Source organism: Bos taurus, chromosome 8 (genome assembly GCF_002263795.3).
Source record: "Bos taurus isolate L1 Dominette 01449 registration number 42190680 breed Hereford chromosome 8, ARS-UCD2.0, whole genome shotgun sequence".
Classification (NCBI taxonomy): domain Eukaryota; kingdom Metazoa; phylum Chordata; class Mammalia; order Artiodactyla; family Bovidae; genus Bos; species Bos taurus.
In genome coordinates, this window is record NC_037335.1 from 75,100,707 (window position 1) to 75,127,744 (window position 27,038).

Genomic DNA, 27,038 nt, shown 5'->3' on the forward strand with positions numbered 1-27,038 from the left:
ATTCTGTTTATCATGTTGTACATCACATCCCTAATACTTAATGTATCTTGTAACTGGCAGTTTGTACCTTTTGACTCCCCTCATCCAGTTCCACCTCCCTCACCTCCTGCCTCTGATAACCACAAATAGGATCTCTTTTATGAGTTTGTTTTTGAAATATAATTTACCTACAACACTATATTAGTGCCCATTACACACAATGTAGTGTTTTTTCTATACATTTCAAAAGGATTGCCACAATAAGATTAGTTTCAGTGTGCCCCCATACAAAGATATCACTTAGTTATTGACCATATTCCCTACACTATACATTTAATACCCATGAATCATTGGTTTTGTAACTGGAAGTTTCTCTTAATCTCACTCGCCTATTTTCTTTCTTCCCTCTACCCTTCTCTTGCAACCATCTGTTTTCTCTCTGTATCTATATTATTTCTGTTTTGTTATGTTTGTTCATTAGTTTCCACATATAAGTGAAATCATACAGTATTTGTCTTATTTCACCTAGTATAACTGTGTTCTAGAATCATCCATGTTGTCAAAAATGGCAAGATTTTTTTAATGACTGAGTAATATTCCACTGCATATATTCCACATCTTCTTTATCCATTCATCTATCAATGGACACTTGAATAGTCTTCCTGTTTTCTATTTTTTTGACTGACAAGTGAAAAATGATCTTATTTAAATATGCACTTTCACCATAACTGATTTGTTTACCTTGTTACATTTGTATTTCTTCAGCTTGTAGTCACACAGATACTTGTTGAATGAATGTTCATATCCTTTGACTTTTTTTCTTCTTAATTGTTCATAGCAGATGCTACATTTATGTGCGACAAGAGGTGTAACAAGAAGCGGTTATGTGGACGGCATAAATGTAATGAGATATGCTGTGTGGTAAGTGGATCGATCATTAGGTACAGTCAGATTGCATTCATCTAGGGACTGGGCTTCTGGAAGCCTTAGCCATCTAAGAATGCAGCCCAGATTTGGAAATCACTGGGAGAGGCCCCTGAGCAACAGTCAGAATGCTGCCAGAGGCACAGGCTGGGCCTTTTTAGTCCTCAGCCCGGTCAGGAAGTCGGCCTATGGCACCATGAAGGAAGAAGAAAGAGGGCCTCAGGCCCCAGAGCCCAAGACCGCTGGATGAGTGTGTAGTCATCTGCAAGAGACTGAGTACTGTCGCCGCACACAGACTCACCTGGTCTTAGTAACTCAGGATTCAAGTTTTGTATGTTCCTTGGGTCAGATCAGTGGGCACAGTGAGAGTGGCAGTTTTTAAAGGAACAAGTTTCAGTTATCTGAAATATTCACGTCTGTGAAACTAAATAGAGGAAGCATTACCTGGCAGTGGGTGCTGTGTTATTGTGGGTGTATGAACAAGGTAACACAGTTTACTAATAGTAAAGTACATATATATATACGCATATGTATATATATGTAATACACAATTGTTATTTTTGGCATTTATATTGACAGTGTGAAGCGTGATAAAGACCTATTTATAAGCCAGTGTTTGAAAGTTTAAAGACTTCTTATTGAATACTCCAGACATATATAAAAGCTGAGAGAAGTATGTGTCATATATGCCCAACATCTGTCTTCAGTAGTGATCAGCTTATGACTAATCTTGTTTCATCCACATCCTCACCTACTGCCCCTCCCCTGATTATTTTGAAGCTAATTGCAGACCTCATGCAATCTTTAATTGTGGAGAGCTTTGTTAATCTTGTTTATGGAAAATATAAAATGGAGATAATTTTGTAAGCAAGTATAAATAAATCTCTTAGGAATTCCCTGGCAGTCTAGTGGTTAGGACTCCACTGCAGGGGGCACAGGTTCTATCCCTGGTCTAGGAACTAAGATTCCAGCTTGCAAAAAAATATGTATGTATAAACCTCTTTTCCTAGGATAAGGAGCACAAGTGTCCTTTGATTTGTGGGAGGAAACTCCGCTGTGGCCTTCATAGATGTGAAGAACCTTGTCATCGTGGAAACTGCCAGACGTGCTGGCAAGCTAGTGAGTGTCTTCACTGTATACTTTATCATAAGAGTTTTCTAGAAAGTCAGGCATAATAGATCCTGGGCAGTCGACTTTCTTAGATTCTGAATTAATAAGCCTTAGTATTTCAGGTATACTGAGACCTTGGCTTTTTTTAAAAAAGAGTATTAAATCTTTTATTGATTACACATGATAATGGATGATACACAAGTTCATTCCCATCTAGAACTATCTGGTGCCATAATTCAGTTTAGACATACTACATTGGATGTGCCAACAATCATATTAATAACAAAAAAACTCCATTACTAACTCCAGGTCACAAAACAGTAACTGTCAGTTCACCTATACCAAGGTTTCTGAAGATAGTGGCTTCTCCACCCAAGCCAGTTATAAATAAATTTCTAATGGAACCTGGCATCACCCTAAAGGAATTCTAACTTCACGCTGTTTGGGTAGTTTACCAAAATGGCTTCAGAATAGACTAACTTTACACACACCATATTTTTTAAAAAGACATTTATTCAGCATCACAATCAGACTGTTAAATTTAGCAATCAACAGCATGGGTGCAAAAAAAAAAAATCTGCATTAAAATCCTTTGTTGGGGAAAAAAATATCCTTTGTTGGGATGCTTTACAGTTTCCACAGAACAGAAACTAAAATAACCTGTTATACAATTAGTCACAAATACAGTCCTTGGAGGTTTTTGCCCATATACATGAGTAGTATCTAAAATATGTTTTCTTTGTTGCAGCTAGGCCCTGTCACCACTGTGCTTGGCTGAGCTCACAAATCTGTTGTAACTTGTAGCTTTCCTGTCACTTCTCTGGCTCTGGCTCTCCTCCCCTGCTAAGGTTTGTTTCCTGGCAGTAATTAAAACCTCCTGCCACTGCAATGGCACCCCACTCCAGTACTCTTGCCTGGAAAATCCCATGGATGGAGGAGCCTGGTGGTCCGCAGTCCATGGGGTCCTTAAGAGTCGGACAAGACTCAGCGACTTCACTTTCACTTTTCACTTTCCTGCATTGGAGAAGGAAATGGCAACCCACTCCAGTGTTCTTGCCTGGAGAATCCCAGGGATGGGGGAGCCTCATGGGCTGCCGTCTATGGGGTCGCACAGAGTCGGACACGACTGAAGCGACTTAGCAGCAGCAGCAGCAGCCACTGTTATAGCTCCTGCTGCTGTTGAAACCACCATAGCCACCTTGGTTTCATGGTTTGGCTAGGTATTGGCTGCCACCACCACAGGGGCCAGAACTTCTGCCTCCAAAGTTTCCTTCTTTCATGGGTCCAAACTTTGAAGATTGATTCTTGTAATTGCCAAAATCACTGTAGCCTCTGCCACCTCCAGAATTGCTTCCATCATTATCAAATCTATTATAGCCATCCCCACTGCCACCATATCCACCACCAACATGGCTGCCACCAAAGCCACCTCCAGCACTAAAGTTTCCTCCATGACCAGAGTTGTTCCTACCAAAACTGTCTCCAAAACCACCACCAAAGGCTCCAGAACCACATCAACCTTTGACTGGATGAAACACTAGCCATCTCTTGCTTAGATAGGGCTTTCCATACTTCACAGATGTGACCATTCACAGTGTAGTATTTCTGAATGACTGTCTTGTCTACAGAGTCCTGGTTATCAAAGGTTATGAACGCAAAGCCTCTCTTTTTGCCACTGCCTCGGTCAGTCATGATTTCAGTCACTTCAGTTTTCCCATACTGTTCAAAATAATCTCTCAGGTAATGTTCTTCAATGTCTTCTTTAATGCCACCAACAAAAATCTTTTTCACAGTTGAGTGGGCACCAGGTCTTTGAGAATCTTCTCTCGAGACGGCCCTCTTGGGTTCCACAGCTCATCCATCCACCTTGTGCGGCCTTGCACTCATGGCTGCATCCACCCCCTCCGCAGGCATATGCGACAAACCAAAGCCTCTGGAGCACTTGGTATTTGGATCCCTCATTACCACACAGTCTGTGAGCATTCCCTGTTGCTCAGAATGGCTCCTCAGTCATTGGTTGTTTTAGTGCTCAAACCTCCAATGAAGAGCTTCCACAGCTGTTCAGGCTCTTTGGGAGACTCTGAGACATGATGGCAGTAGAAAGAGGAGACTTCAACAGTGCTTACTCGTGGAATCTATGGGCAGAAAAGCTGTTGAGACTTCAAAACAAGTAATTGCTCAGTTGTCCCTTAGTCTTGGGTTGTAGGCAGTGATTCTAAGATGGGTCTGTTTGTGTTATATTAAAAATTCACATCCCTTAATATACTACCAATCCCATCAGAAAAGTCTTAGGAAAAGTATTAGGAAGTTGTCAAGCTCTTAGTGGTAAGTGCATATTTTCCAAAATTCTGTTTCCACTTGAAAGCTTGAATGTTATCATTGGCAACAGAGTTGGTTTTCTTGAAATGACAGGCTCACTGTTAATTTTTGATGAAGTATCTGCCAAAATAACCAAGTCTAAATAATCATAGTTTGTTTGTTACTTTTTCAGGCAAAATGGTGTGTTATGAAAAAAAGTTAATTCAGCTCAGAACTCAAAAAAGTGCAATTCTTTAAAACAAACAGTGGTCAGACAGCTGTCTATCTGTGGGCTCCACATCCATAGACTCAACCAACCATGGGTTGAAAACATTCAAGGGGAAAAAATTCTAGAATGTTCCAAAAATAAAACTTGAATGTGTTTTCTTCTGGCAGCTGTTTACATAGCATTTATATTGTATTGGATATTATAAGTAACCTAGAGATGATTTAAAATATACAGGGGAGCCATTATGCAACCTAAAAACGTAAGTGTTAATATGAATTTCATCTGCCTGTTTACACTTGGCTATCCTGTGCTTTCTCCTGGAGAAAACTGGTTGAACATTTAAATAGCTTGATAGTAGTAGTTTCTACACTACTGTAGAAAACCATATATGTCATTATTCTGACATGTGTGTGTAAGTCAAAAGCAGTATATGATCCAATTGTGCTTATGTTGAAATCCATAAAAATAATTCTGTTTATCTAGTCTTATAGGACATTTCTATTCAACATTATATTTTAAGATGCATCCATATTTTTGTAAATAGCTGGGTTTCATACATCTTCACTGCATTGTAATATTTGATTCAGTAAATATAATATCATTTATTGATCTGTTCCTTTGTCAAAGGACATTTGTATAGTTTCCAGCATTTTTTTACTGTTAGTGTTGCTGTTATGAACCTTTTACATGTGTCTTCTTGTACACTTATGTAATAATTTTTCTAAAATTTGTTCATAAGGGTAGAATTTTTGCTTTTCAGGGCATGTAGGCATCTAACTTTACAAGATAATGTCAACAGCTTTTCTGAAATAAATCCAAAATTATAGCCACCCAAAAAAAGTACACAGGAGGATGTGCATAGGTCATATGCAAATACTATGCCATATTATATAAGGGACTTGAGCATTCTTAGGTTTTGGTATCCATGGGAGTCCTGGAACCAGCCCCCTTCCCCACCCAGGACACTGAGGGATGACTGCATTTTTGTGTGCAACAAAAGTGCTTTAAGCAGATATCCTCCTTTGTTACACAGAATATTAGAAAGACATGTATTTAAGGGTTAAGATTTTTTTACTTCTTCAAGGACTTAAGTGAACCTTGCATTTTTTGTCTACTATAAAGTGGTTACAGTTTGGTGCTACTGCCTTGATTTGCATGAATGCCTTTGGCAGTATTTCCAACAGTTGCTTTTGTACCATCAGTGCAAATGTCAGCACAGTGAAAAAAGCAAATAGTACCTAAGTATTATGAAAACAGCTGACCTCCTGGACTCCCTGAAAGGATCTCAGGGAGTCGTAGGGGTCAACAGAACACACTTAGAGAACTGCTCCATTAAAAGATCAGCCTGGATCACGGTTCCCCAACATACTTTCTCAGGAAAATACTAGATCTACCATATTTTAAAAAGGAGTTGAGTCAGTGCTTTGTTATAAATCCCACACATGGAGTTCCATAAAGATATGTAGCCTCTTACTCTTTACCTAGCTGTTTCACATATTTTAGCCCTTGGCCACAGTATGCTTTCCAAGTAGGTAGGTCAAAGTTTGGTATCCCCTTTTGACCAAAAGGAAGAAATCTCAGAGGTGTTAAGTTACCTACCTACAGTCCTTGTGTAAGTGAGAAGTAGGTTCAGGTCTAAAAGCCTCAATTTCCCACTGTATTTACAGGACCCTTTCCATCACATTATATAGCCTCTGTTTGTTGGAAGTACTGACTGGAGAAAAGCATTGAATGGAGGAGTCCTGGAGGGCCTGGGCTTCTGACTCTTGGTTCCTAATTGAGAACCATGGCCAAAGACCCGGCCTCCAACTTGGACCAGAGTTGAACTAACTTCCCTATGGGTCTGAGGGTTGGGAGAGCTCATGACACAGTCAGCTGCTTGTTGGCAGTCCCCTGTGAGTTTGCTGAACTTAACTATCTGTGGCTTTCATAATCTGTATCCATTTTCCTAACCAAAAGGATCTGTATCTCTGGTGGAAGTCTTCTGTTCTGTAGGTCATTTGTTTATAAAATACATGTAAAACTGTCTGGGATTACTCATGGACTTAAAAGATTGTTGCAAGTAAAAATCGAATGCTTCGCTACCAGACAACTTTAATAAAATAAAAACCTTTTTTTTTTTTCTCCAGAAAAGGTGGCCCCTAAAAATTAGCCTCTAAAAATAGAAGTCCCCCCACCCAAAAAAAAAAGTGTGTTTGTAGTTATCTGTGTGCGAATCTCAAACTCATGAAGGTTTGTTTTACCTGCTGCTTCACCAGGTTTTGATGAATTAACCTGCCACTGTGGTGCATCAGTGATCTACCCTCCAGTTCCCTGTGGCACCAGGCCCCCTGAGTGTACCCAGACCTGTGCCAGAGTCCATGAATGTGACCATCCAGGTGGGTCCCATCTGCTTGCCTGCACACCTCACAGCCTGCTCACACTGTATCATTTAGGATGTTGCATGATGGTCTTCAGGGCTTCCCTGGTGGCTCAGCAGTAAAGAGTCTATCTGCAATGCAGGAGCCATGGGTTCGATCCCTGAGTGGGGAAGATTCCCTGGAGGAGAGCATGGCAACCCACTCCAGTATTCTTGCCTGGAGAATCCCATAGAAGAGCCTGGCGGGCTACAGTCCCTGGGGTCGCAAAGAGTCAGACATGACTGAGCGACTTAGCACAGCACGTGATAGTTTTCACTGCTTTCAGGTCACACTGTCATGGCTGCTCCTTGTTCCCTGTGCTCAGGACTGCTTCTGTGAAGATGGGTCTGTGATCTGGGCCACAGCTGGGAATGACAGTGCTTTTCATTGCTTTACCCTGTGGGTGTCAAACACACCCAGAATGTCGGGAGAAGCCCCAGCTGGTCTTGTCTTCCTTTTTGTGGCCTCCACTTTTGGTGCATATTTCAAAGTTAAGCATCTTTTTATAAAATTAAAAGTAACTTCAGTTTTGTTGTAGATGCAACATATATAAAAAGAAAGAAAAGTAAAATCAAAAGATTGAAATTAAATCTTATGTAACCTTTTAAGAATTATGCCTTCCTGTGTATTTTTCGGACTTCCTGGTGGCTCAGGTGGTGAAGAATCTGCAGTGCGGTAAATCCACCTGCAGTGCGGGAGACCTGGGTTCAGTCTCTGGGTCGGGATCTTCTCCAGGGAAGATCCCCTGGAGAAAAGGCATAGCAATCCACTCTAGTGTTCTTGCCTGGTGATTTTTCAGGGCCTTTTTCCATGGGTAAAAATATATATTTCCTTTTTTTCCCTAAAATAAAAGTGGAATTTTATTGAACTTATTTTAAGTAATAGATTTTTTTCTCTAATTACTATAATTTTAATCTGTCTCCTTATCAATAAATATTTTTTTAGATGATAGTGGGGTGTCCTGTTACATGGATAGGCCATAAGTGATTCAGTCAGTCTCATATTGCTGGACGTTGGTTTCCAGTTTTCCTGTGATAGACTGCTGTAGACACCAGACCAGTAGCTACTTGACATCACCCACTTGCCATCCAGTCTAGTCACTGGCTTTCCCCTCAGACTGTATCTAGCCCATCATTTCCTTTTTTGTCATGTCCCAGAGGCAAACCTGACATAACTTAAGTCATCAGATTTGATACTTACAGTAAATCTGGCCATATGATTGAGACTGACGAAACAACCAGTTCTTAATTTTTTTAAGAGTGAAGAAGAATTAAGTAAATTCCTTATGAAGTGAGAAGTCCCTCCTTCCCTGGAGACCTTAAGATGACCCTCCCAGCTTAGCCTGTGAGTGATGTCCATGCCACTGTGAAGTTAATATTCAAGCAGACACTCAGCACACTCGCTCGCACTCACTTCTTTCACCTGCAGATGTTAAGATGAAGTCCAGATCCTGCTGATGAATGTCCATAGTGAGAACTTAGCCATTTGTGATTTATTTTAGCCTGCTTTCATTCAGCATTAACTTTTCTTGAGCAATTGTTGTATATCCAGCATGGTATCAGACATAGAGGGAGGTTCAGAGGAAGAAAACAATAACCCAGGACCTGGAGGGGTCTCTGTTGTTTCTGGGAGGAAGAAGATGGGAGTTGAGTACATTTGCCAAAACCAGCGATTGCCTGAAGATGGGGCAGATAGCATGGCAACAAGCCTTCTGCCTCAGAACCAAGAGGTCAGGGAGAGCAAGAGAGCTCAGGGCAGGGAGGGGTCAGCCAAGGAAGGCTTCGTTTAGGGGATGAGTTTGAATGAACTGCGAGTAAAGAAATTGAAAGGAGGCAGAGGAAGCATGTTAGATGAGGTAAGTAACCAAGATGTCTGAACAGAGGGGAGCTGTGTACGGTAGGACCACAAGCATGACTGAGTAACGTGCACAGACCCTGTGGCCATGCCTCAGGAGATGGGGTGCCCCCTTCTCTGCTTCTGTGTCTCTCCCCCCTCAGCTGGGTTTCTTTTTCTCATGCTCATCTTTCAGCCCTTTAATATAAAGCCAACTACTTTTACTTTCCAGTGACCATTTTAAAAAGTACTTTTAGCTCCTAAATTTAGAAGTTCCATGTCAAATGCTATTATAATATGTATAATAGTTTGTGTGGTATTATTTGAACATAATTCCAGATTTTGCCTTTCTCTTTCTCCAGTGTATCATTCATGTCATAGTGAGGACAAGTGCCCTCCTTGTACTTTCCTCACCCAGAAGTGGTGCATGGGCAAACACGAGGTAAGCTTTCTCTCGAGTGGTTCATCGTTCCAACCAGAGATTTATGGTTGGATTTCGTTAAGAGGATTAGCCTCATTGTTTCTCAAAGTAAATATGCTCCAAAGAAGCAGAGATTTGCTATTGCCACTTTTTTTTCCTTTTTTTAATCATTGAGGTATAGTTTGCATAAAATAAAATTTACTCTTTTTAGCATGCAAATCTAGGAGTTTTGACACAAGCAGTCATACAGTCATGTCACCACCACCACAGTCAAGATGTGGAACAGGTCATTCATCCCCACATACTCACTCCTTCACGTCCCTTCAGAATTACTCTCCACTTTCCTCCAGCGCCGGTAACCAGTTATCTGTTGCCTGTCCTAACAAAGTCTGTTGCCTTTTCCTGAGGTCACATAAACAGAACCATTCAGTCAGTAGCATTCTTAGACTGTTCTGCTCTCATTTTTAATCTGGTTACAATAAGATGAGACTCAGCCAGTAGCCCCTGAGAACATGAGCTGTGTTCAGAGACAGCGTCCAGGTTAGCTAGCATGGGGAGGGCTTGCCAGTCTGGGAAAAGTGTTACAGTGAGAACATCCCAAGAGTGCAGGCGGGCTCCCTGCCAGTTACCACCAATCCTTCTCTCTACTCCCTTCACAGATTTCCATCCTGCTGATGGGCCAAACGCCTTCCTCCCCACTAACCTGCTCCTCCCCACTGCCACTACCATGAAGGATTTTCGTCCTTATTCTTAGCATCTAAGCTGTATTTGGCACTGCTGATTATAGACCCTTTGAAACAATTTTAAAGTTTCTTTAATTTTAAAAATGCATATTAATTGTAGACTGTTAATGTAGTTTTGCTACCCAAAAAGAAATACTCTTAAACATTCTGGTGTGTAGACTTCAGGCATGTGTATTACATATTCTCCTCTACTCTATGAAGATTATACTGTTTTGTAACCTGCTTTTTTTACTTCATAACATGTTGGCCAACATTTCTTGAAACTCTTGACAACTGTGACAACATGCTTTCAGCATTCTTATCTTGATGGACATTATTTCCTGTCAGAGGTTCTCAAGTCATAATCCTTAGTATTTATTCTTCCTCTGAAAACTCTTACTTCCTTTGAGAGTAACCATTCTGAGAGATCCATGTGTTATCCATATGTTGGACTTCAGTCAGCAAATATTTACTGCATGCCTGCTCTGTACCAGGTAACTGGCTGGGTTCAAGTGATTGAGAAATGAACCACAGGGGCTGGCCCTGCCCTGGTGGAGCCTTCACTGGGGCAGAAAGCAGATGAATGAGCAGTCAATTATAGGTACAACCGTGTGGGAAGTACAGAGCACTGAAGGGACCCCTACCCAGGGAAGGTGTTCTTAAAGGAAGTAACATAAGTAACCTCCTGAAGGACGATGAGAAGATAGTAGGCAGATAATGTGGGCGGGAGCAGCACAGGGCACAGCGTGTGCACGAATTATCCCGGTGGTAATGGAGTGTTTAGTGACTGGGGATACCTTCCACTGAAGTACCAAATCCAAAGCAGGTATGTACTAGACTCTGGGGCCCTCTTCAAGATGACAGGTTATGCCTCATCAGAGTCCAAGTATACTCCTCTCTTTGAGGGTTCTTAAAAGACTTTGGGTGGGTACATGAGAGTAATCTTTGGTCCCACAAAAGTAAAATCCCAGCATCTTTTTCCTAGAGTGAGGAATCCTGGATGAAGGCAATTTCTCAAGAAAAAACGGCGGTTCCATGGACTGTTGCTTCTAAATTTTTTTTAATGACAGAGCTATCTAAAATATGGAGACCAGAGGTTGGGAGATGTGAGGAGAGCTGAGTAATTACATAAAACTGCCCTGCCAGCAGTCCGGAAACCATGAGCCAACGGTGCCCCCACCCCCGGGGTTTCTGTCAATTCAGTGCCCTAGCTGTTTGCAGACGTAGAAGATCCCCTGACCCTCCCAGTTAGTCATAGCATTTTCAGATACTCCCTAGTTATCTGGTTTCACATGCCTGTTACTCACCTTGTTTGTTGCAAGTCACACTCGGCTACTAAAACAAATCCTTTCAAACTGTAACAAGCATTGTTAAATAAAGCTCAGGTTTGTTTTCTTTTCAAACTAACCTTTCAGACTTCGAAAATCAGCCTGATTTAAAAAAAATATTTTTTTTTAATATACTGATTGTGAACGTTCAGAAATGTTTAAGTAGGAAGTTAAAACCCACCCCAGATCCTGAATGGAGATGAGAACCCGGCTACTTCTCTCCTAGTTACGAAGCAACATTCCCTGTCACCTGGTTGATATCTCTTGTGGATTACCCTGTGGTGCCACGCTACCATGTGGGATGCACAAGTGTCAGAGGCTCTGTCACAAAGGGGAATGTCTGGGGGACGAGATCTGCAAGCAGCCCTGCACCACCTCCAGAGCCAACTGTGGCCACCCGTGTATGGCACCCTGCCACCTCAGCTTGCCCTGCCCAGTGACCACCTGCAAGGCCAAGGTACGTAGTCCTGGCTCCGGGTGGGGTGTTGGCTGTGGTCCTGGTGCTGCTAATGAGTCTAGAACTGTCTGCAGTGGCACCTTGGCACACATCCTAGTTGGGGGTCGTTGGTTACAAGGAACTTCAGGTTAACAGAGAGAAAGGTGGACTTCTGTCTGCCAAGCTTGAGATGGTCTTTTAGTTCAGAAAGTACCCACTGCCACCTGACCAGTCTCTGTCTCCCTTTGATCGAATTCTCAAGAGACTCTGATTGCCCATTCCATTCATCCAACAAGTATTTAAGTGTCTGTTTTGTATAAGATGTTATGCTGTATTGATGCTGGAGCTCTACCAGTGGACAGGAGACACATGGTTCCATTAATCAGATGGACAGATACTAACTGGTTACTCAGGTAATTACCCGTGACTCTGCTAAGGATTGTGAAGTAGTTACACCCTTGCAGGGGTCCCACGGGAACATGTGAGTGGGGGACTTAACTGTTCTGAGGGATGAAGCAAGGTCTCCCCCAAGGAGGTGAAAGTGGAGGGATGAAGTGGAGTCGATTAGACTTTGGCTGGTTCTGGGTCAAGTGTCTACCTCTGGTTTGGTGGTAGAAACTTCATTCTAGGCCTGCCCCTTCAGGCAGGATTAAGGACAGGAATAATTCCCAATAAGGGGCACTGTAAACCTGGCACTTCCATCCTAGCATGTCAGCCACCACGTTGTCAGTTTGCATGTGTGGTTAGCTCCCCCATCTTGGAGAGGAGCCTTTCCCTGTCTCTCTGTTCTCTGCCAAGGTTTGATTCAAGAGAGGCTTTAAAAATGAAACCTGCCCATTCACATGTTTTCCGTGGGCTGAACGCTGCTCCGTGTTCATCTTATTTCAGATAGAGCTGCAGTGTGAATGTGGACGAAGAAAAGAAATCATGGTTTGCTCAGAAGCATCCAGTACTTATCAAAGGTTAGTGCTACTTAAATGTTAACAATTGGTAGGTCTAGGTAAAGGATATACAGGAGTTTATTATAGGATCTTTTCAACTTTTAAGGAAAGTTTTTAAAATAAATTTTGAGTCTAGTTTTTCAGGTTCAAAGAAAAAGCACTGCTTTATGTACCTTATTACTTTCCCTAACCTTAATTTGTAAACCATTTTATTTCTCCTCCTTTCTCTCTCTCTACCTCTGGTCTTATTTCACCATGAGATCAGAAGGGAAGATGTCCTGAGGTTGCATGAATTGCTTTCATGTCCCACCATTTGTGGTGGCACAGCCAGGCCCTGTGCTCCTACTGGAGTGTGGGGGTTTCTGGGTGTTCTGTGGGTTGTCTTTACAGACTCCTGAAATCTTGGGACCTGTGTGGTTACATGGGGATCTGAGTACAGGAGTGGAGATGTTAGGATGGATGGACGAATAGATTCAGAGATAACATCTTGGAGATGCAGAGATGCATAGATGTGTCATAGAGGTGGGACTTCAGGAGTATGCAACATCAGATTGACTGTGAATACCTACTGAGTGCCAGGCATTAGCCCAGATGTTCAAGGGAGTGCTAAGGAATTGATTACCTCATTTCCTATGGAGCTGTTTAGACTAATTGAGATACCACGTAAATGTGTGATAGTTACAGTAAATGGGCTTCCAAGGCTACACAGATTGTCAAGAGGTAGATTTTTCTTGAAAGACATATTTTGTGTGCCTGGTGCGAGGAGATTCTTGTGAAACTGCAGTGCCTTTCTTCCCTTTCTTTTTTGTACTTCAGAATAGCTGCTATTTCCATGGCCTCCAAAATAACAGACATGCAGCTTGGAGATTCAGTGGAGATCAGCAAGTTGATTACCAAGAAGGAAATTCACCAAGCCAGGTAATTTAAAAAATGTGTAGCTGTGCCTTCTTTCCCGCATTAGACTTAATTTCCAGAGGGCAGGAACCATTCACTTGTGTCAGTCCCCAATAGTAAAGCCTTACACACACAGTATTCAACAGACCTCTGACATTAAGAGGCCACACCCACTCCAGTGCAGTGAATCCTACTCAGGACACAGCTAAGACCAGAGGAAGCATTTCTGGGCCTCACTCCAGATAGTAGCCAGAGAAAGCAGAGACCTGGGTATGTACTTTTAACCTGCAAGAGAACAGAGAGGTGGCTGTGTCAAGAGAGGGAGATGGGGCTGTCAGAGGGCTGCTGGGAGCATTTGGGGGGCTGAGCAGCCTTGGGACACTCTGAAGTCCTTCGAAGGCCTGCCCACCTGTCCTTGAGAGGGACCTCATCCAGCCATTGTCTGGCAAGAGTATGCTCAATCTCTAGGGTGACCATCCAAGAACTTATTGCTGAGTGGTGATGGTGGTTTAGTCACTAAGTCGTGTCTGACTCTTGTGACCCCATGGACTGTAGCCTGCCAGGCTCCTCTGTCCTTGGGAGTCACCAGGCAAGAATACTGGAGTGGGTTGCCATTTCCTTCTCCAGGGGATCTTTCTGACCCAGGAATCAAACCCCGGTCTCCTGCATTGCAGGCAGATTCTTTACCAACTGAGCTGCTCAGAGTAGGAGCTGTGAAACCTGCATTCTCACTTAATTTTTTCTTTGTTTCTCAAGGCTGGAGTGTGATGAGGAATGTTCAGCCTTGGAAAGGAAAAAGTAAGTAGTTTGAACTACGATTTATCTGATTGTCTTTGAGCTCTGTGAAGTTAGTGGGAGGGGGCAACCCTTCAAGCATTCATTCAGCACCTGCTCTGAGTCTTCTGCTGCTATTGGAGAGCAGAAGAAATTCAGTCATCAAGAATTGAAGTGCCTAAGGATAAACCAGTTAGGTGATCTCAGCATGTTTCTGAAACATGAGCTTAAGTGGTTTGGGGCAAGTATAAACATTACATGCCCCACAGCATACTAATTCGGGGACTGGCAGACTTCCTAATTCCAATGGAGATAAGAGGCTTAAAATTCTTTTAATGAACTTTTATGTTGAAGTATAGCATACATATAGATCAAAACTATAGATCAGTGAGTCATCACAAATTGAATACATTGGTGTAATCAGCAATGAGGTCAAGATACAGAAAGTTTCCAGAAGCTGTTCTTACACTCCACTGAGATAACCTGTATCCTGACTTCTGACAGTTTAGATTATTTTGTCTGTTTTTGGACTTTAATGAAATCATGTGGGTGGTATTTTTGTCTGGTTTCTTTCATTATATTTGTGATACTCCTTTTGGTGCATGTGGCAGTATTTTGTTTATTTTCATTCCTGAACAATACTTATTTTATTTTAATGTATCATTACTTATCTATTCTATAGTTAATAGATTACATGTGTTGTTATTGGTATTGGGCTGTTACAAATAATGCTCTGTAAAGAACATCCTTGTACTAGCTTTGCTATATATATGTACTCATTCCTATTGGATAATAAACTCAGGAGTAGAATTGCTGATTAATAAGGTATGCGTATTTTCAGCTTCTGTTGATTCTGCCAGTGTTCAAAATGGTTGTACCAAGTTATACTCTTTAAACTTTAATCCATTTTTGTAGATGTATAACTGGATATCAGGATATCACTGAGCTTTTAATTTATGTTTCTCTGATGACTGGTGAGGTTGAACACCTTTTCGTATGTTTATTGGCCATTTGGATATCCTCTTTCGTGAAGTACCAGTTCAAGTCTTTGCTTATTTTTTCATTGTATCATCTGTCTTTTTCATATTGATTACTAGGAATTCTTTATATATTTTGGGAGTCCTTGGATATGAGTCCTTTGTTTTATTTGAGAAGGAAATGGCAACCCTCTCCAGTATTCTTGCTTGGGAAATCCCATGGACAGAGGATCCTGGTGGGCTACAGTCCATGGGGTTGCAAGAGTCAGTCATGACTTAGCAACTAAACCACCACCTTTATATATATATATATATTTTTTTTTTTTAATACATTTATTCTCCTTTAAAAAGATTTATTTATTTTTGGTTGTGCTGGGTCTTCATTGTTGCTTGTGAGCGTTGAGCTGTGGCCAGGAGGGGCTACTCTACATTGAATAAGAATAAGTTTGTTGCAGTGCATGTATTTCTCATTGCACTAGCTTCTCTTGTTGTGGATCACAGGCTCTAGGCACATGGTTTCAGTAGTTGCAGCTCACAGGCTCTAGAGCACAGGCTTGGTAATTGTGGCTCAAGGGCTTATCTGCTCTGAGGCATGTGGAATCTTTCCAGACCAAGGATTGAACCCATGTCCCCTGCATTGGCAGGCAGATTGCTATCTACTGTACCACCAGGGAAGTCCTGCTGTGTGGACTGTTGTTTCTCACATTCTGTGCATTCACTTTTCACTCTCCAAACGGTGTCTTAATAAACAAAAATTTCTAATTTTAATGTAGTTCAGTTTATCAGTCTTTTCCTTAGTTAATAGTACATTTTATAGCTTGTTTAAGAAGTATTTGTCTATCCTGAGGTCATAATGGTATTCTGTGTTATTGTCTAGGAACCTTATTTTACATTTCACATTTACAACTATAGTTGACTTGGACCGATTTTTTTTTTTAAATCATAATATAAGGAGGGTTCATGATTCCATTATTTTTTTTTTCCAAACAAATGTTCACTCGACCAGTATCATTTATCAAGAAATCCTTTTCTCAGTTCGCTGCGGTGCCACCTTTGTCTTAAAGCAAGTAGTCATGTTGCGTATGGGTTATTGCTGAGTTCATTCTGTTCCATCGTGTTAATATCACATTATCTGAATTACTGTACCTTTATAACAAGTCTTAAAAAGTGGTAGCATATCTCTTCAAACATGGTCCTTCTTTAAGACTGTCTTGGCTATTCTTGGCCATTTGCATTTCCATTTAAATTTTAGAAATAGGTTATCAATATCTGCAAAAAAAAAAAAAACTGGGATTTTGATTGAGCTGGTATTTATAGATCAGTCTGGGAAGATTTGATACTTTGTAATATTGAGGCTTCTCCTCCTTGAGCAAAGTATATCCTTATATTTAGTCATGTTTTCTTTTAATGATATTTTTTATAGTTTTCTGTATATAGATTTTGTACATCTTTAAGTAAATTTGTTCTTTGCTGTTTGATGTTTTTTGATGCTATTATAAATGGTATTTTTTTCTTGTTATCACTTTAAAATTTTAATTCTCTAATTGCTTGTTGCTGGCATGTAGGAATACAATTGATATTTGTTGACCAGTATTTACAACCTTGCTAAATTACTTATTTCTAATAGTTTATCTGTAGCTTCTTTTGGATTTTGCATGTACACAATCATGTCCCCTTCTAATTTATTTCTAATTCTTAACTTTTTTCTTTTTCTTGGCAAATCGCACTGGCTAGGCCTCCAGTACAGTATTGAATAGAAGGTAGTGATAATGGATATTTCACTACTGTCTGTGACGTTTGTTGTAAGTTATTTGAGTATATTCTTTATCAGATTAAGGGGCATTTATTCAGTGCCTGACAGACTTTCTAGTTCCAACAGAGATTAAAGGTATAGTTGTGTGAAAATGTTTATATTTGGAGAATTTGGGTGAAGAGTGTGTAGGAGCTTATTGTAATTTGTTTTTCGGCTGCACTGGGTCTTCGTTCTGTCTGTGGCCTTTCTCCAGTTGTGGCAAGCAGTGGCCTCTCTTGTTGCGGAGCACGGACTCTAGAGTGTGCAGGCTTCAGTAGTTGTGGGCCACAAGCTTAGCTGCCCGCAATGGCATCTTCCCGGACCAGCTTCGAAGCTGCTCTGGACCACTAAGGAAGTCCCATTGTAATATTCTTGTAACTTAACCGTTCTTTGAAATTTTTTCAAGATAGAGTTAAACAGAAACAGATACATGCAGACAAGTGCAGTTTTGTTTTACCTAGAAGTGCAACTTTGAACAATTGTTAACAATACCTTTTTAGGTGACTAAATGTGTAGATGGTAATATGATTAATAGCACTGCCCAAATTTCCTTTGGTTTGACTCTTATGGTAACTTTGTAATAATTGCTATTCAAAACTCTTGTCCTTTAAGAACTGTTGTCACGTTGTTCTCTGCCGCAGTCCAGAGATTCTAGAAATGCTGTAGTGAATGCGTAGAAGGCCTCCAGAACGTGGAAGTGCACCTTTGTGTAGTTGAGACAGTACTGTACAGCAGTTAGAGCCAGCCATAGCTCTAGAGTTAGATTGCTCGGAATTGAATCTTAGCTTCACTCACATAGCTGTGTGACCTTGGACAATACACATTATCCCTCTAAGCTTTAATTTTCCCACGTATCTGTGAATAGTGAGTGATAATAATAGTATCTACCTCCCTGAGTTGTTATAGGGTTAATACATTAAAACTAACCATACTATACGTAAAACTCTTGGCACAAGCCTAACACATAGTAGATGCTCAGTAAATTAAAGTTATTGATTAGAACTAGCTATTTCTGAAAGCCTTTTGAATTTCTCCTCAATATTTGAACAATGACATAATGACCCTCACTATATAAGGATTCTTTCTTACTCACAGACCTGAAAAAAAAAAAAAAAGACATGTGAATTTGAAAAGGAAAATGCCATCTAAAGTTGCAGATACATGCTCCATTGCAGAAATGGAAAACTGACAGACCAAATGCATCCCACAGTTATGTTTTATTGATGTGTACGTTGGAATTAGTGGCCAGCTGATCAAAACATCAAAAGATCTCCCCCTCTAGGAATTCTCTTGAAAATTTGAAAACTAAACTGCTGGTAAAAAATTAGAAAACCTAGCAACAATAAACCAAATTCTTATGGGCATTAAGCTTGTAAGAGATCCCTGTCTCCTTGTAAAGGAAAACTATAAATGCTAAACTGAATTTTAACTATCTTTAAAAAAAAAAGGGACATAACCAGGTGTTGGTGAGATGCCACGAGACTCATACAGCTGCCGGTCAAAGCATAAACAGCATTGTGGAACCCTTAGACCATGATGATCTGGGTCTCAGGTCCATACTATTTAATGCAGTTATTGCCACACCTGGAGACATTTTCCAGAGAAATAATCTTAAAAGGTTTTTGCTCAGAGATATTGTGTTACTTATCATATTGAAAAACTGGGAGACTGTTACAGGAACCTAAATGGGGCATGCTTATGTAAGTTGTGGGACATATAAAATTAGAAGATTATGCAACTGTTAATATGGGGAGTGTGAAAATCAAATAGTAGTATGAGAAATGCTAAAAAAAAGATTCAGAGTTTCATGTACTACTTAAAATTACAGAAGAAAAGTATGAAAGGAAGTGCATTAAAATTAACACAGCACTTATGTTGTTAATGGAATTCTTCATTTTGTAGACTTTCTGTAGAGTGATGTTAATTTTAGTATTATCCTTCTACTTTATTCATCTGATGTTTGGGTGAAACCTCAGAGGAAATCCTTCCCACTGACCATCCCCAGTGCACGCCCTCCTCAGCCTTCTCTTCAGACAATCTGAGTCTCCAGTGTCAGCCTACAGCTTGCTCAGAACCATCTAGATGTATCTTACTTATTTTGTTCTGTGAAGACAATTCAATATCTTGTCCCAAGTTGTTCTTATTCTCCTGAATAATCAGGTTTACTGAAATGAGATGATTAATGTATAAAAAACGTAGAACCTGGTGGGCACTCTGTTACTATGAGATAATTTTCCTCCCCCTTCTTTCCTTTCATTTACATACTTTACTCTCTTTCAGGAGGTTAGCAGAGGCATTTCATATCAGTGATGATTCTGATCCTTTCAACGTACGTTCTTCAGGGTCAAAATTCAGTGACAGTTTGAAAGAAGATGCTAGGTATGTGACTTGATACCTACTTTCTTAAGTGTGGCTTACCAGATATTTGCTCTTTTAAGATATGCAGTCCTCTGTGGTTGAGTCAGTTTTTATATATATCTATATATATCTATATATCTATATCTATATCTATTATAAGAAATTATATGGTATTTAATAAGTCATTCTCTTGGTTTCTCAAAACTGTCCCATTGAAGAGTTGAACTTTGGAAGTGTGAGTGTGTGTGTGTGTGTGTGTGTGTGTGTGTGTGTGTTTAGTCCCTGTGATAGGAGCTGGGGCCCTTCAAGGGTTGGACTGGCTTGCAGTGAAGGGTCTCTGGCCATGTTCCACCTCTGCCCATCCAGGTCTCTGTCACATGGGTGGTCCTCACTTGGGTGGTAACAGGTCTTATTTTCCTCTTGTCTCCTGGCCCTCTGATGACTGTTTCTCTTTCTGTCTTCTCTCTTCTCATAATTGTTTTCTTATTACTTTCTCTTCCTTTGTTCTGTCACATTCAGCCTTCTGTTATCTGACAGTTCCTGCCTGGCCTCTGCAATTTTCCTGCCCACATTGTCCATTCTCTGCACTGTATAGGCAGAGGGTGGATGGAAGGGATCTCAAAAGAGCAGAAACAAACGCAATTAACTGTGGCTATTTCTCATTTCAGGAAGGACTTAAGGTTTGTCAGCGACATTGAGAAGGAAATGGAAGCCCTTGTGGAGGCTGTGAATAAGGTTGAAATCAAAATATCCAACTCTACATGTTTCTAAGGCCAACTTGATTAAAAAAAAAAAAAAATCAAGTCCTAGAAACACTATCAGTGTAAAGTAGTTGTAGGAAAAAGTCAGAGCTGCCTTGAGGATCCTTACCTTTCTCCAGAGCCCAGCCATTATAGCTTCATGGAAGCTCTAGCCTGGCTCAAGAAAGATATCTGCAGTAATATTAAATGTAAATACACATCCTAGCCCTGTGCCCAAGAATGGGAGGAAACACTCTCGATGAAGGGGATTCAGTAGGGATACTTAGGAAGACATGCCAACTCCTCAGATCTCTGATGAGCTTCCCTGGTGGCTCAGTGGTAAAGAACCCGCCTGCCAATGCAGGAGATGGAGGTTCTCCCTGGGTCAGGCAGAACCCCTGGAGGAGGAAATGGCAACCCATTTTATTCTTGCCTGGGAAATCCTAGGGACTGAGGAGCCTGGTGGGCTACAGTCCATGGGGTTACAAAAGAGTCAGACATGACTGAGTGACTGAGTACGCACATACAGAGATCTCTGAAGGACTGTTGTATGATTGGACTCACTGGTTCTTATTACCCCAAAGGCAGGAAAGAATATGTTGGGCAAAGATATAAAGTTGAATGAGTAGAGTTGAACAGTAATGGTATCAGTTCCTTCAAGAGAGGGAAGCCTGTCCTGGAGGCAGCGGAGATGTCGAGGAGGTGGCTTTAATCAAAAAAGCCTCTCATGTAGTCAGCAATAGCCAGCCCTGCGGCGACTCCCTCTTCATTCAGAGGGCATGTGAGTGAGGGAGAGATGGCTCCTTTGGCTCCACATCTAATGAAAATAGGTTTCCTTCCTGCTGTCTACTCACCCTCTGCCCTGCCTCCCTTCTGTTCCTGCTTCCCAGCAGGATACTAGCACAAAGAAGAAAATGGAATCATTGTTCCCCTCCTAATTAGGAAACCTGAGCAGATGTAGTTCTCTGCTAGCCTGTCTCTATAAATTCACAATTTTTAGTGTGGAGTGTACAAGTGAGATTTTCTTGTTTTGTAACTCTTCAGTTTATTTAGTCATTTCTTAAAAACATCACTCACTCCCCAGTTAGAGGCCCTGTGGGAGCGACCATTGCAGTATCCACGTCAGGCTCAGTTCACTTGCCCACGGTCCCCCTGGCCCCAGCCAGCTGCTGCCACATGGCTCACAGAGGAGATGCAGGAAGTACATCCCATGCCCTTCCCCACGCCCCCCCACGCCCCGACCCTTGCCCCGCAGGCAGAGAGTTGCCATGCACCATGGGCCTCCCAAACTCCGTCACCTCTTTATTGACCCAGGCTGTTCCAGGACAGTGGGAAGGACCTCTATAGGCATAGCCTTTTTTCAAAATGATGTTTACCAGTCAGTCTTCTTTTCCTTCCATACAGGGGAAAAGTAGTAAGAAGAGCCACTGCTTCCCTCCCATGAACAGAGACCACCGCCGGATCATCCACGATCTGGCCCAGGTGTACGGCCTGGAGAGCGTGAGCTATGACAGTGAGCCAAAGCGCAACGTCGTGGTCACTGCGGTCAGGTGGGTGCATCTTGCTGTCAGAGGGGAAACTGCTCGGTGAGGCACACTGGACCTGAGAAGCTGGGCTGGCCAGTGGCTAGTGCAGGAGCGCTGCACTAGTCGTTGGTGCTTCCTTGGGCCTGGCCTTGGGCTGTTGTTTTTCTTACTTCCTTCTTTGGAAGATTAGGTGAAGAGTCTGCCTCTGGGCCAGCCATTCTGACTGATCTAAGGCTCTGAACCAGAAAGTAAAGCCCATGCCTCAGACCTCAGAGCAGACACACCTAAAGCATATTTCACATCAGATCCATCCCTTGTCCCCTTGTGTCCTCCTGGCATCATGGAAACAGTGCTGGCCTGGGACTCAGGGCATCCTCTGTGAAGAGTGTTTGCCATTAGAGGAGACTGAAGCAGGAGTATGAGCGAGGAGGGGACTGCAAGACCTAGGATCACTATCCGAATCTGGGGGAATTGGAAGAACCTCCCAACAAAGAAGACTCAAGTGAGTTTAGAGGAAGAAGGTAGTGGGCTCAGCAGAGGTAGATGAAAGGGATGAGGATTAATCAAAGGTGACAGGTCATATCAGAGAGTGCCCTGCAGCATCACGTTAAGAGTCATGGACTGGATTTCCAGCTGTCTGCCTGTCTCCACAAACAGTTCTCACTTTTCAATACTTTGTGTTCTGACTTCACAGAGGGAAGTCCATTTGTCCTTCTACCACACTGACAGGTGTACTCGAAAAGGAGAATCAGTCACGGCCTCCGCCACCGATTGCTCATCACAGACAGACAGACAAGTAAGGATTCTTTAGCTGCTTCCCAAAGGGCCATGTCTGTTCGGAGATGCCACCGAGGAGTAAATTGCCCTGGGCTGCACTAGTCATTGGCACCTCATTGGGTCTGGCCTTGGGGTGTTGCATTCAGATATATGATGTTTGACTGAGATGCTGGACACACATTTGTTCATGCCAGAGGGGTCCCAGGTTTGCTGTTTGTAATGCCTACTTGCCCTCCAGGGAGCAAAGTCACTAGCCGTAATTTCCATGGTATAGATGGTGACACTGGGAAATGGATTCAGTCTGCCACACCAGGTGATGTGGGAACATCTCACAGTTCACAGCAGTTACTCTGGAGACAGAAGTGGGATTCTAGGCGGGCATTGGCAGTGAAGGGGGAAACTTGCGTGTTTTGCTCTGCTTACATATGGTTTGAATCATTTTTCCATATGCTAGTGATTAAAGAGGAAAGAAAATAGCACGAGCAAGCAGCAGGTCTGGCAGGTGTTTTCTCAGCCAGGAGCAGAGAGGGGTCGTCATCCTGCCTTCCCTTCCCAGGAGGGGACCAGCTGCCCTACAGAGCAAGGCCACCTAGCTGGAAGCTGTTGGGAACCCAGTGGGGTCTCTCCTCCTGCTCTGGCCTTCCACACAGAAGCTCTCCAGAGCCTCCTACACCTCTGGGAGGGTGGGTAGGGAAGTGTACAAGGTCACCAGGAGGGTCCTAGCCATCTCTGTTCCCTTGGAACTGGACGGGACAGATCAGTGTTGCCCACTGGGCACAGCGTCAGCCAGGAGCTCCTGGGGCCAAGTAGCTCTCAGGACCAGCCCCAGTCCTGCCCTGGGGAAGGTCTTTATTTTGGAAAAATTTTAGAATAGAATAGTGTTAATATAGACTCCTGTGTGCCCTTCACCAAATTCCAGCAGTTACTTGCTCGTGTGGACTGCACTGTCTTAGCAGAATCTCACACACGGTAAAGAAGCTGACCCTTCACTTTCTGAAACCTGCCTGAATCGGTTTCCCCCAAGCAAGAAAAGATTGCTCATTCTGTGTTTGCTTTTCAGGAATCCTGGGAGCAGCAATTTACAGAAGATAGCGAAGGAGCCCGTAATTGACTACTTTGATGTCCAGGACTGAGGAGATCATGACACACTTAGGAAAAAAAATCATTGGGTGTGATGGAGATTTTTTCCCCGCAGATAAATCATGCTTGTTCCCGACTGCCTGGTGGACTCACAGCTCACCTACTGTCTTGACCTTGATACTTGCAAACCACGATTGTGTCAGAAATCCCCTTGTCCGCTCTGCTGTGTGTAAAGTGTCTCACTGTGTCTCACTATTGCCATGTCTCTGACTGAATGATCACTAGTGATTCAGTTGAATTTGCACAGACTCCTCACACCATCACCATGATTGCTTTGAGGGTTGGGGGAACATAGGACTTGATTTTAGTCAAACCGGAATTTTAACCTGAAAATGTCACTTAGGCATGGCCTCAGATGTCCATCCAGTTACCCATCCTCCTCCTGACAATGCCTTGCATTCTTAATCCAAAGTGATCACTATCTTCGGAAAGACAAAGGCTAAAACTTCGCAGTCCAAAGTCCCAAACAACGGCTTGGTACACCGTATCTGAAGTCAGGTGTGCGGTTAAACCCAGCTGTCTTTGCTGAGTCTTTTGCCAAAAGCTCTGCCTGGTCTACCTAGCTAAACTTATCTGAGTGGTCTTCAGTAGCATCAGTGCAGACCTAGGAGAGGGTTTGGGGGACCTGTCTTCCAGAATCCACAGAGGGCCTCTTAGCATTGATCCTGTGTGGTGACAGGTTCCCTCTCCACCATGATGATGGAGGACATAGCATGAGCTCCTCCTCCCACTGGTTCACACTGCGGCCTCTCTGCACTGACATGTGCAGGCATAACCCCTCCTGTCTGGTTGAGAAGGAGTCTCCTGGGCGCCTGCCTTTCCCATGTCACTTTCTTCCAGGCCTGCAGCAACCGTATTGGGGCTTTCCCTATCTCTGAGCTCTGGACTTCTGTTTGCATATTCAGAAAACCATGTGAACGGTCCAGGGCTTACGCCAGCACGCCCCCGAGGTATTCTTCAGGCTCCTGTAAGGCAGGTGCGGCTGCAGTCACATTAGTTCAGCCCTCTGCGTTGGTACCTCTTCAACATGGAGGCCAGACTTCAGCAACTTCGTTCTGCTCCAGAAAAGCCACAAACCCCAGAGCAACAGAAGGAGAAATGAGAAGTGATGTCACAAAACTGGCACTTAGTTTTACCAGGAAAAGCAGGGCCGCCCTTTGGTCCTGACCCAGGCACTCTGCCTCGAAAGACATCAGGTCCAGCAGGACGGGTGGGAGGGTGGGGACAGGTGACTGGAGGGAGGAGACAGAGCCACCTCTCCCGAGCCCGTTTAGCAGAGGGTCAGTGGCCCCACACCCGATAGGGGCCTCAAGCATCTGTTTCATCTTTGAAGCAGTGGGTTGAGTGGGTGAGCTGTACTGCGAGAGCCTCTCCACACCAGCAGGAGGTGGAGACCTGATCTTAGCTTCCAGCTCTGCCATGGGACACTCTGCAGCTGCCTGATGGAGTGGAGCTACCACCTTCCTCACCAGAGTCCTGAGGATTAAATGAGATAATGTACATGGAGGTGCCTGAACTGTTACACGTGCTGAAACTTGACAGCATTCGGAAAATATGTAGGCCTCTTTCTCCGTCATTCCCGCCAAGTAAAGGATTAGAATGCTAACCAGCCACTTATGGTGAACACGTGTGTCCCTGCCCGTGCTGGGCTGTGCTTGGCTGTGGGGAACAGACATGGCCTGCTCTTTTGCAGTTAGTAATCCAGAGCGGGGAACATACCAGAACAAATAGAGTGAGAGTGTTTGGTCTGGCACAGATAGGTCATCAGTCTGTTTATTAAAAGCTGAGGAGCCATACAAGGAGTTTTTTGTGGCATGCTGGGAGGGAGTCAGCCCTCATGCCTGGGGGAGCTACCCCTGGATGGGGAAGGAAAACAAGCATTTGAGCTGAGTCTTGAGATGGCAGACTGCCATTTGGAGGAGCGAGGCATTCCAAGTGAACGGCCTGAGACAAGCCCAGGGCTATGGTCTGTGGGAGTTTTGAGGAAGGATTGGTTGTCCGGAGTGGGCAGACAACTGGAGGGACAGGTGATGAAGCTGGAGAGGTAGACAGGAGTCACTTTGTCGGGAGCCATAGAGGGTTTCTCAGCAGAGCATCACAGCTGGACTTAAAACAGGGCAGGAGGCGGCAGAGGTCTTTGTAGAGGCCCGGATACTGTAGGCTTTGTGAGTTTCTGGTGTGGCTACCCCAGGTCTACCCCTGTTGTGTGGACTAGCCCCAGACAATAAATACGGGCATGAGTGTGGCTCTCGTCTTGACACTTCATAGACCCTAAATCAGAACTTGATAGAATTCCAATGTGTCAGAAAATATTTTTATATTTTTCCAACCATTTAGAAATGAGAGAACTATTAACTCGTGGGTTGTATTCGGTATAGAAGTAGGCAGCAGGCTGGTTTTGGCCAGGACCTTAGTTTGCCCACCCTGTTCTGGAGTAGCCACTCAGAGGGTGTCAAAGGGTTGAGAGGGCTAACTGAGGCAAGAAAGCAGCCCAAAGCTGCCAGAGTGATGCAGATGAGAGGAGGAGGTGGTGGGAGCTGGTGCTGCAAAGGGGAGAGGTCAGGAGATCTAGGAGGGAGCACAGGCTGCTGGTCAGAAGGGAGCCAGACCCCCTCAGCAAAGGGGGGCTGGTTCTCATGGGTTTGGTGGATTCCCCACTAAACAGTGCCCTTAGACCAAACCTTGCAAATCTAAGTACATTACACTGTGTGTGGGCTAAAAGGAAAAACACCTCTACCTCTTACATGGAGGGGGCCTGTGGGTATCAGGACCCCACTTTTGCTCCCTGAGAATCCAGTGGTATCTTCCTGCCCCTCCAGCTCCAGTCTCCAATGGGAGTTTACTCTTGGGACCAGAGCTTTCCAGAGGCCAAGTTCTGAACTCTGGAATTCCCTCTGGCTTGTCTGGCAGGGCTAGTTCCACTCAGCAGTGGTACCACTCTGGTGTGCTGTGAGAGGCTGTGTGCAGAATGGAGATGAAAGCCGTCCTCCTGATTGCGGGGTCTGGGGTTGCTCCTGGCCATGCCAGTGGTGGACAGGCCAGGGGAAGAAGGAATGTCAGTCCTAGGGATGCTGCTGCTGCTGCTAAGTCGCCTCAGTCGTGTCCGACTCTGTGCGACCCCATAGACAGCAGCCCACCAGGCACCCCCGTCCCTGGGATTCTCCAGGCAAGAACACAAGTGGATTGCCATTTCTTTTTCCAATGCATGGGGGAGGCTCAAACAGTGGCCCTGAGGTTTAGGTTTGGGGGGTCCTTCCCAAGTGGTACCAGTGTTGCTTCATGCCTGGAGACCGTGTTCTCTAAGGAAAACCTGCCAGTTTGCCCTCTTCCAGAACTGGTGGGGCAAGGAGGGACAGGCCAGAACTGCTTCACTGTCACAGACCTGCCTTCCTTCCTCAGTCCCTCACGCGCCCTGCCACACCCATTGGGAAAGTTCCACA

The 27,038-nt window shown here is 43.4% G+C and overlaps 1 protein-coding gene and 1 pseudogene across 4 annotated transcripts in view; one reads left to right on the forward strand and one right to left on the reverse strand.

The window, feature by feature from the left end:
* The window catches only part of NFX1 (nuclear transcription factor, X-box binding 1), a 66,377-nt gene extending 42,582 nt beyond the window's left edge, over positions 1 to 23,795 (forward strand). For 2 of the 4 annotated variants that reach the window (XM_005210324.5, XM_005210326.5), the window contains exons 12-24: positions 818 to 900; positions 1,914 to 2,022; positions 6,799 to 6,918; positions 9,135 to 9,214; positions 11,470 to 11,700; positions 12,568 to 12,641; positions 13,437 to 13,538; positions 14,271 to 14,312; positions 19,338 to 19,436; positions 20,084 to 20,150; positions 21,560 to 21,705; positions 22,376 to 22,477; positions 23,519 to 23,795. In XM_005210324.5, the coding sequence (XP_005210381.1) occupies positions 818 to 900; positions 1,914 to 2,022; positions 6,799 to 6,918; positions 9,135 to 9,214; positions 11,470 to 11,700; positions 12,568 to 12,641; positions 13,437 to 13,538; positions 14,271 to 14,312; positions 19,338 to 19,436; positions 20,084 to 20,150; positions 21,560 to 21,705; positions 22,376 to 22,477; positions 23,519 to 23,591 (1,328 nt within the window). In that variant the 3' untranslated portion in view covers positions 23,592 to 23,795. 4 annotated transcript variants of the gene reach the window in all.
* On the reverse strand, positions 3,150 to 6,404 carry LOC132346038 (heterogeneous nuclear ribonucleoprotein A1-like; annotated as a pseudogene).
* Positions 23,796 to 27,038: the final 3,243 nt, after the last annotated feature.